The sequence below is a fragment of the Marmota flaviventris genome, chromosome 11, assembly GCF_047511675.1.
Source record: "Marmota flaviventris isolate mMarFla1 chromosome 11, mMarFla1.hap1, whole genome shotgun sequence".
Classification (NCBI taxonomy): domain Eukaryota; kingdom Metazoa; phylum Chordata; class Mammalia; order Rodentia; family Sciuridae; genus Marmota; species Marmota flaviventris.
This window is the reverse complement of record NC_092508.1, coordinates 57,984,122-57,995,241: the sequence shown is the minus strand read 5'-3', so window position 1 is coordinate 57,995,241 and position 11,120 is coordinate 57,984,122. Positions and strand designations below refer to the sequence as shown.

At 34.6% G+C, this 11,120-nt stretch overlaps 1 protein-coding gene across 6 annotated transcripts in view; it reads right to left on the bottom strand.

Annotated features, from left to right (window-relative positions):
- Window positions 1–11,120, bottom strand: part of Gpr155 (G protein-coupled receptor 155) — a 43,151-nt gene that overhangs the window by 4,306 nt on the left and 27,725 nt on the right. For all 6 annotated transcript variants that reach the window (XM_071619053.1, XM_071619054.1, XM_027946119.2 and 3 more), the window contains 5 exons: window positions 9,375–9,479; window positions 6,348–6,484; window positions 4,430–4,525; window positions 2,265–2,329; window positions 520–657 (listed from right to left, as the gene is read on the bottom strand). In XM_071619053.1, coding sequence (XP_071475154.1) covers window positions 520–657; window positions 2,265–2,329; window positions 4,430–4,525; window positions 6,348–6,484; window positions 9,375–9,479 — 541 coding nt within the window. The remainder of the gene's footprint in view (window positions 1–519; window positions 658–2,264; window positions 2,330–4,429; window positions 4,526–6,347; window positions 6,485–9,374; window positions 9,480–11,120) is intronic.

Genomic DNA, 11,120 nt, shown 5'->3' with positions numbered 1-11,120 from the left:
CCAGGGATTGAATCTGGGGCACTTTACCCCAGAGCTACATCCTTTTTTTAAAAATTTTGAGACAGGGTCTCACTAAGTTAACATGGCTGGCCTTGAATTTGCGATCCTCCTGCCTCAGCCTCCCAACTTGCTGGGCTTACAGGAGTGTGCCACCATTCCTGCCTTCATTTTGTTTTCTTGGAAACAGCATTAGTAATATGAAACAATATAACACTAGAAAATGGGAATAGAAAACCATTTATGAATCCAATGTATTTCAAAGCTTTGTGAGAGACACTAATGGCCAACATGAAGTGAATGTTAATATTCTACCACATTCTGGTTTGTTTTAAAGTTCTCACATTTTATGTAGAAATCAGAAGTTATATGATATTTTAAAATATTAAAATCAAAATGATATGTCTTTTTCATATGCTACTTCCTAAACTATAAACTGACCCATAACTATTAGCCTATTAAAATCCAAAAATAGTTAATCTAAAATATAATTATTTGGATCTACAATGGCAATTTGCTTACCTTCTTTCCTTGACGATGTTACGGATACAGAGGTCACGGTGATAATGGATAAATTGTTGACAGGTCATTTTTATTTCCTCAGAAACAGGAGAATCTCTGTTTTCTGCTGTTTCTTTATTGTTCCATAGAAATTCAAGTCTGAAAACCAAAATTTAAGGAGTTTATTTTTTCTTACTGGAGATTGAACCTGGAACTTTGTGAAAACCTAGGCAAATGCTCTACCACTGAGTGACATCCTCAGCCCCCCCCACCCCCCACCATTTTTGTGGTCCTGGGGATTGAACCAGGGTCTTGTTACATGCAAGGCAAGCACTCTACCAAACTGAGCTATATCCCTAGCCCCTCAGCCCCTTTTTAAGAAATGTTTTTGTCTTGATACAGATTCTCACTAATATGCCCAGGCTGGCCTCAAACTTGAGGCCTCCCAGGAGCTGGGATTATAGATATATACTACCATGCCTGACTAAGGAGGCTATTTTTTTTTTAATTATTCACTTTCTTAAAGCTTTTTTTCTAAAACTTTATTTTACTTTTATTTTTATGTGGTGCTGAGGATTGAACCCAGTGCTTCACATGTGCTAGACAAGTGTTCTACCACTGAGCTACAACCCCAGCCGAAGGAGGCTATTTTTAATGAAAGAAAAGCATGGAGAGAGAATCCTTTCTGCTCCATCAAAATGGCTGTTCCAAAGCCAGTCACCAAATTTCCCATCTCATCTACAACACAACTGATTCTGCATTTGGTTTCCTTTTCACAGAAGGCTGGGTGAGTGACCTAATTATTTTATAAATCCTCTAGACATTTTTGGCTCATTTCAGTTTTTACTAAGAAATATTCCTTATACTACATTTTACTGTTTTGAAACACAAAGATAACTTAGAGATCAAATAGTTTACTCAATCATTTTGAAATTTTGGTATCACAGAGGCAAATACTGGGCTCTGGAGTACAGACTGGTTTTGTTTTGGCCAGCTCACACAATAGAACTGTTGAGTAGTTCACATTATGAAGCTGATAACTAAGTTCAATAACTTTCTTACTATGCTTTTCCTTCATGAAATGATTATGACCCTAACAATGAAATCTTAGTGAATAAGATGATGCTGATGCTGCAGGATAAGAAAGAAAGAAGAAGAGATACTGTTTTGGGGCACTGTTCATAGAGCAGGTAGGATAAATTCTGTTAGCACTTCTAATTTCTACTAATTTTGACTTTAAAAGCAAATGAAGTACAAAGATTTGTCCCTCTGCCTTTTCCTCCCACCTACAAGTTGCAATACTTGTTACTTTTTTAAATTCTTGATCTTAATTCAAAGAAGCCCTTTACCAAGCCAATAAAATAATTTAGAAAGAAAAATTGAGTTTTCTATAAGTTAGTTTGATAGAGGAATCCTGTTGTCAAAAGTGAAAGACAATCAAATATACACCTTTGGGGGAACACCACTTACTACTTCCCTTTCTAAAGATATGTTCAAGTTTTATTTAACTTTATGTAGCTAATGGCATAGATCGAAATCAGAGTCCATCAGTTTTTGTTAAAATGAAAATTATATTGCTCCATTTATAATAGTTCTTCCAACATTTTCTCTGCAATTATTTACAACTATGTGAATCAACAGATAACCCTTGTATGGTGTTTAGTGGTGGTCTAACAGTTTAAAGGTATAAAAATATCAGTATCTTAATATAATGGCTTTGTCATCAAATTTAGGGATATAGAGATTTATTTCAAAACTAAATTTACCTTCTTTTGAAAGGCAGGATGATTAAATGTTTGTCCAATCCAAAGATTCCAAAGGAAATAAATCCCTAGGGAAGAAAACAAAATTATTTTTTCTGAATGCAGCAATAAAATTGTAAGAGTAGGAATTAAGGAAGTCACCAAATTTAGTGCTTGAGGAGGCAAACCTATAGTGTGATTAGAGCAACATTTCAAATGGAGCATACAAAGCAGGTACTCTAAAGTTCAGTACCTGGAACCAGACATGTTTGCTGCCTCTTCCCAATCATTCTGTTCTAATTATGATGGGTGATAAAAACTAGTGCTGAGCAACCATATTCCTATGACTTCTTACTAAAGAAAAATGAAAATATTTAAGGATTATATATCTTTGTTTTCTTGTTTTTGAAAAAAAAATCTCCCACTGTGCTTAGGTATTTATTGTTTTTTTTTTGTTGAAACTTCATAAATTACATAATTAACAAGTGCTGCAATATCCAATAATAATAACTGAACATAATTTATGTGAAGTGATACTGGCTAGTGGTTAGGGAAAGGGCTTGAAGGAATTGGAGTAATAAGGCAAACTGGCACCAGATATAAGCCACAGATCAGGAAATTTAGGACTGCCTGGGAGAAAGGGAGCTCAGCTGCCATTTGTGAAGCATACTGAGGTGCAGGTTGGTGGAAGGTGGGATGGAGAAGGCAATATAACATTATACGAAGGGCCCAATTTTCTTTACCCCAAACTATAAGCAGTCAGAAGGGAATATCTTTCTCCTCCTCTCCAAGAGGAAGACTGGATGAGAGTGAGGTTTGTGTGTCTCTCACTCCCTTGAACTACTTGTGTGGGAGCATTCCTGGCACTAATTCAGTTCATGACAAAGTGCTGTGCAATGAAGCTTTCTCAGCCCCAGGACTAGGAGGGCTAAGCTTGAATTGGCTTTCTAAATGCGTAATGCCACAGAAGACTGAGATTTTTCAATCTAGTATTTTATAATTCTTGGATACAAAGTCAGATCTTAATATCACAATGTAAGATATAGTTATCAAGTAAATCTTGGGAAGTTCATATTTGTTGTAATAAACTGACACAAATAACCGAGGTAATTTGTACCTTTAGATATAACCATTTGTTTCCCACAATAATGGCAAAACAAACTGGAAATACTTCAAGAAATTAATGTTAGGAAAAATCTTGCAGGAGCATTTATTGACAAGTCTTAACTAACTCTTGGCAAGTTATTTTACATTTAGTAGGCAACATACTGATTTCAAATACAATATTTTTTCAAACTGATATTCAATCTCTGGATGAGGGATGACTATTCTCTAATTAAAAAGTAAGGGGCTGAGCTGGAGATGTGGCTCAGTGATAGAGCACTTGACTAGCATATGCAATATCCTGGGTTTGATCCCCAGCACCACCCCCGACACCCACAGTTAATGAAAAGATCAAATTTTGAAATTTGCACCTAAAAATATTTTCCAATATGTAAAACGTATTGTTAAATATGTATTTTAATAGTGTCATGAACATAGACAATAGCACCTTTTACATCAGTTTTTTTCATGGAATTTTAGTTTTCTATGTTTTAAACTGGGGATGATAACATCTATGTTGCAAGTATTATTGTGATGTTTAAATGAGGTAATGAATATAAAATGCATAGCAATTTCTGGCACACAAATAACTATCAAGGAAAGACAAGTATTACCCCTGACTAAAGTTTTATTTACACACCACATGATTTTAAAGTAAAGATTTAAGTATCTGTTGTTCAAAATGTAAATGAAATAATATTTGTCCATCTAAGGGGATAAATCCTTTCAAGGAAGGTGAATTATTTTTCCCAAAGTGAGTTTTTAAGATTACAAAAAGTTTAAAAAGAACTTAGGACATCTTGTCCCTGCTTAAATTATGATTCTTTATCTCAAAACCAAAGCAAAAAAATTATTTGGTATTGCTGGTTGAAACACTCAATGTACATTCTGATGACTTTAACCAATATAATAATTCATCTCTACTAGAAGACAGGCAGCAGCTGTCAGCTGTCATGTATACCAGCAGCTGGCAAACAAACTAAACCCTATTGATTTAGAAGAAAACAACAACATCCGCATACCCTTCTCTGCATTCAACTCATCCAGGAAGACAAAAACCCCTCAAAGTTTCAGTAAATAAGTACCTGGCCAAAGTTAAACACAGCACAGAAAAACTGTAACTCAACATATAGTCTTCCAGGCTCTTGGTTGAATAGCCACCATAAACAACTGGAAAGATTCTATAAAGAAAAAAAAAAAAAAGAGTTTTTTAAAATGAAGCATGCTAATCATTTCTCTCCATCCAGAGCACAGTACAATAACTTTTCTACCTAATAATTAGGGGGGGAAAGACTAAAAGGAAAAACACTGAGAGAATACAGAGGCTTTGTCTTTCAAACAAGAGGTTTCAACTACTTCTTCTGACAGATGTCTTTCAAACAGCATCTATTCTGATCAGATTTGAAGCAAGAAGACATGAGCCATAATACAGAGACTTACATAATATACCAGGACTGCCGACTAGCCTAAGACAGGACTGATTTTAAAATTAGTTCTACACAATGAAAATAATTATATCACTAAGAGGAATTCTTGGCAGCCTTTTTTTTTTTTTTTTTTTTAATTTTTGTCCTTAAACAGCAGATAAAGTGTAGCTGGCTGATATCATACTATGTAACAAGCATTCTGTATGAAAAGGGCTCGTAGGTTATATGGCCTATCTCCCACCTCTAGGCAGGTTACACTTAAACTACCTTTAAAAAATTATAATAACTAGCTGGGCCCGGTGGTGCATGCCTATGTAATCCCAGCGGCTCAGGAGGCTGAGACAGGAGATCACAAGTTCAAGACAAACCTCAGCAACTTAGCTAGACCCTATCTCCAAATAAAATATAAAAGGGTGGAGATATAGAAATCATATCTGGGTTAAATCCCTCCCCCCAAAATCACAATATTCAATATTGGTGAGAGCACTTTATAAATCTATACTATCTACCCTTTGAAAAACAATTTAGTAGAATACGTCTAAAATCATAGAAATATTTATTCTCTTTGATCCAGGTTTCTCAACTCTGGGAATATATCACTAGAAAATATAATGCATGGAGATGTTTTTTAGAGTATTTTGAAAAGTTAGGAATAATTCATAAAGAAGTGGTTGAGTATATTATATAGCTCTCTACTGTTTACTGGGGAGCCATTTAAAGTATTAATTTTGGACACTCTGAAAATGCTTGACATAAGTGAAAAAGCAGGTTATAAATATATGTATTATTAGAACCATGAAAAATGTGTTAAAAATTCAAAAGCAGGGGACAGGGGTGGTGCTCAGTGATAGAGCCTGTGCTTAGCATGTGTGATAACCCTGGGTTCAATCTCTAGCACCCCCTTCCCCACAAAAATGTTAGATGTCAGTAATTTTTTTTTTTTTTAAAGAGAGAGAATTTTAATTTTTTTTTTTTTTTTTTTAGTTTTCGGTGGACACAACATCTTTGTTTTGTATGTGGTGCTAAGGATTGAACCCGGGCCGCACGCATGCCAGGCGAGCGCGCTACTGCTTGAGCCACATCCCCAGCCCCAGATGTCAGTAATTTGATGGGCATTTTTCCTTTTTTCCCTACTGCATGAAGTAGTTAGGTTGATTTCCATAATTAAATCTTATTCTTTCAAGTTAATTTATATGAGAAATATCTTGTGAGGGATAATGTAGGCATTTGTCCACTTTGGTCAGTCAAGCGTGTTAGGGATAACTAACCCTTGGACACATGATGGAGATATCTATCTGATTTTACCAAATTTACGTTCAGAGCACAGAATGAATAAGTAATTCTAATAGAATAGGCTACTGGAACACTTAGGCAACAGAGTAATATGAATGATTCTCCCCTCGCCACCAAAAAAACTAAAAAAAACAAAAAATACTTAAACTAGATTAGAATTTAGATAGCCTAGCCACTCTACTCTTGAAAAGTAGCAACTAAGTTTCAGTCCCAGATGCCTAAATAAAACCTTTGCCAGACATTTAAAGAAATAGGTCCCAAAGAAAACCAGAGAAACATTTACAGCAAATAGGCCAATAATGAGAAGTAAACACAGCAAGACATGTCGAGTCAGTTGCTGGTCTCCACTCTGCAGATACTGTTCTTCTTCCTGGGCTAATATGCAGCTCTGGGAGTTACAGCGACTCACACAGTGATCATCTATGAAACAGTAAGCACAACAATTTGTAATCAGAGCTTTTTATTTGAATGCATTTTAAATTTATAATGACTTCCTAAGAGAAACAACAAAAAAGCACATTCAGCTAAGAATCAGTATGTAATTTCGATGAAATCGGGGGAAAGCTCCGTCATGTTGTTTTAGCTGGAGAGTGTTTTTATATGAAAAAAAAAAAACCACTAGTATGTAATATTTCCCTTTTATACCATTCACCAATGTTTTCTATCTATATAATTTGTTATATAATTATATATTAATATGTTTTATAATTATACATAAAATTTTAAAAGGCTAAATTAATAACTCATGTTTCACCTGCATTAAATCTTCATAGTAGTCATGAATACACTATTTTGACTAACTGTGAAATAAATTTACAATTAACTCCTGCCTTTTCTGAGTTTAAAATTTGCCTTACAAAAGGCCTTACAAGGTACCAACTAGGTCTATAGGCTATGTTTTGTTCACATATGAGACCAAACCCAAATCACAGAATTGACTCTTTTCTGGCCTAAAACAGGGGTGAGGGATCTTTCAAAAGAAACTTGTTTTTCCACTTCAGCTCCACTTTGTATATGGTACTAAAGGAAAAGGAAAAATTTTTACATAATACATGCCTAGTCTAACATACAATCTTATATAAGTTAAAGATCAAAAAACAATTTTATAGCTCTTACCCTAAAAATAAAAATCTCTATTTCTTAAGGCCACTTTTTGGGAAAGGACATATACAACCACTAAATGTGGTCTAGCATAATAGTTAATGGTAGGGAGAAAGTTTACAGTCTTGCTAAGTAAAAAGAAAGTAGGTCATCAAACTATCTCTGTAGTATGATTCTATTTTAATAATAACTATTTGTATATATCTGCTCTAGTTTGACTCTTGAATGTCCCCCAAAGACCCAGTATTAAAGGCTGGTCCCTAGTCTGAGGCACTGTTGGGAGGTTGTGAAACATTTAGGAGGTAGGTAAGGCACAGTGGAAGAAAAGATATTGGGACTCCAGCCCCTCCTTTCTTTCTCTCTTTGCTTCATGGCTGCCATGAGATGAGCAACTTCTTTGCCACATGTTCCCATTACGATGTACTGTGCTGCCTTAGGCCCAAAGCACCTGAGTCACTTGACCATGAATTGAAACCTCCTAAACTATGAGCCAAAATAAACCTTTTTTCCTTATTAAGCTGATTACCTCAGGAATTTTGTCACAGTAATAGAAAGCAAACATAATATGTGTAGAAAATTTGAGTTATATTTATATATGTGTGTATATATATTATGAAAAACCTGGTTTTAAAATATTATGTACACACATTATTAAAATGCATAAAAATAAATTTTACTAGTTTTTCATTTGCCTTTTCCCACATTGTTGCCATTTAGCAATCTAAATGTAATATTTATTTTGCCTTTGTGCAACAGCAGGGAATGGGGGACAAATTATATTGTAAAGCTCTAGAAATTCTCATTTGTCTATGGTTTGATTTCCTTTAGGCTTTTTTTTTTTTTTTTAAATTTCAGGCTTAGGAATGATACTAAATTATATGGTTAGATGAAGTCCATATATGATGGCTTTCTTTTAATATGATTTTTACAAAACATGATCAGAAAATTTTGACAGTCCCTATAGTATAAAAGTTTTCATGAATCAGTATTAGTAATGAAGAAAATGATAGTTAAAGAAAGACTAAGGATAATTTGAGAAGCAGAAAATGACTTTACTATTATATTGGGTAGAGAGAAAAAAATTAAGAAAGAAAGCCTTGGGACATAAAGAAACACTACTTTACAAAAGAAGCACATAAATAAAAACTAAGACAATTTAACTGAATTAGAGAATGGATTTCCTATTAGAAAATTTGATGAAGGCTGATAATCCGATATTTCTCTCTATGGAAACCTAAGTTCTACTACTATTTAAGATTCATTCCTAGCCAACAGATAGCAGACAAATATAAATGCCACCTGAATAACAACTGTTGCCAGTACTACATTTAATGAGCATTTACCACGTATACCATATACAATGCTAAGTGATTTGCACCCATAATTTCTTATAATCCTCCCAACATTTATTATATAAAGACATATGCCATGGGCTGGGGTTGTAGCTCAGTGGTAGAGTGCTCACCTTGCATGTGGAAGGCACTGGGTTCGATCCTCAGCACCACATTAAAAATAAAAATAAAGGTACTGGGTCCATCTATAACTAAAAAAACTTTAAAAAATGCCTTTTGCAACAATGTAATTGACAGATTCTCCATCACAAAGAGCAAAATCAACTGAAAGTGCATTGCAATTCCAATTCTATATAAATATGTTCAATTTTAAATAATTTAAAATTCAGAAAAAAGTGATTTAGTCTCTTAGTTTACATGCCAAAAGTTTATTACTTTTAAAGTTGTTTTTCTTATTTTTTAAAGAAGTTATATTTAAAGCACAATATAATTAAGCACTAATTAATTAGTCCTGGTCATAAGGGTTGGTGATAGGGGAAAGTCTCAGCTTCTAAAATAAGAAAAAATACCAAAATAATAATAGCTTTTAGGGCAAATTTCTTGGGTTTTTCTCTTGAGTTAAATTTATTGGAAAGTGTGTGTGCATGTGTGTGTGTGTATGTGTGTGCGCGCGCGCGCGCACGCGCGCGTGCATGCATGTGATACTATAAGAACTTTATCTTTTTTAAAATAAATGTTCTCTCTGCACAATTATTATTCTATTCACATCTTTTTCCTATTTTATTTGAGAATCTGTTCTCAAATAGTGTTCTGTAGTGTTACAGCTGCTGAAGAAATACTATGTAGAGGTTTCGTGACACAGAAGGACAAGGGCTCTTCTGTTCCTTGTGCCCTTCCTCATATCCCAGGGCACTTACTTTTCTCAAATGAAGGAGTCACAGGCCCACTGGTGCTTGTGTTTGCTGCTGGCTCTATTGATGGGTAGCATAATTCACCATTTCCCATGGAGCAAGAGCAGCAACCTATATATAGAAAAATAATGTGAGAGTAGAGCCCAACCACAACAGAAATGGACAGTTCAAGAAATTCCAAACAAAACCAAACCACCCAAAACCTACTCATGCTGCCTCCATGGAAATATTTTCGCATGACAATTATCAAAAAGTATTCAAATGTGCTGTACAAACATTAACATTTTAAAAAGTGTCAGATGAATGATCATCATCTTTATATATTGTCTTCTTATATGAGAGAAGAAAAAATTCATTCATTGCTATTTTAATTCTACTGTATTCGGGGAACTAAAAATTCACTTTCCTAAAACACAGCTTTTATTTCATCCCTTTTCAAAAATATATACTAGTATTCTATTGGGAACTGTGGAAAATTCAAACTCAGTCTAAATTGATAGCTGCCTATGACTTGGCCTCTTTTCCTAGCCAGCTACCCATCCTAAGCAACAAAAAGCATTTCCTTCTTTCAGGACAATTCTTCACACCCTCCACAAGTCCCATCAAGACCTAGGCTGACTCAAAAGACCTAAATATGGCATACTACAGGGACAAATCCACATCAATGTTTATAGCAGCACAATTCACAATAGCTAGACTGTGGAGCCAACCTAGATGCCCTTCAATGGATTAATGATAGAAAAAAATGTGGCATTTATTCACGATGGAATATTACTCAGCACTAAAAAATAACAAGATCATGGCATTTGCAGGAAATAGATGGCAATTAGAGCAGATTATGCTAAGTGAAGTTAGTCAATCCCCAAAAAACAAATGCCGAATGTCTTCTCTGATATAAGGGAGGTGACTCAAAATGGGGTAGGGAGGAAGAGCATGAGAAGAAAATTACCTCTAGTTAGGGAAGAGAGGTGGAAGGGAAAGGGAGGGAGAAGGGGAATTGCATGGAAGAGGGAAGGAGACCCCCTTTGTTATACAGAATACAGGTATGACGATGTGAGGGGAAAAAAAAAAGAATTGTGTCACATTAGATTGGGAGAAGTGATGGGAGGGGAGGGGAGGGAAAGGGAGGAAAAGAAGGACAGCAGAATAAAACAGACATTATTATTGCTGTGGGTATATAAGTGACTGCATGACCAAGGTAATTCTACAACCTGTACACTTAGAAAAATGAGAAATTATATCCCATCTGATTCAATTGTATATGTCAAGATCATTGTACTGTCGTGTGTAACTAATTAAAACAAACAAACAATAAAAGACCTAGGCTGATCAAATCCTCTCCTGCTTTCTAAGTTAGGCTTGAAATCACTTCTTTCAGGAATCTGTCTCCTATTAGTTTAGATGATGCAGTAAAAACAATGATATATGTTTTTCTTTCAAATATATACTGCTGAAAATCTCTTGCAGGTTTATAGGCAGGTTGGCTTATAGAAGTCACACTGAGATATCTGTTATAGAGCTGTAATTTTTTCTTCCATATAGTCATAGAACTGTACACTGTGCTCTTTAAAATCTTTCACACTTACATAGACATGGTGCTCCTTGACATGGATTATAATTGAATAATAACTTTAATGACAAATTATTAAAATTTAATATGCTAGAAAAATGAATAATTCCCAAGAATAATCTTTCATTGACAACATGCTTAATTTCTCCAATGATGTTCTTAAAAGTATTTAAAAGTAACAA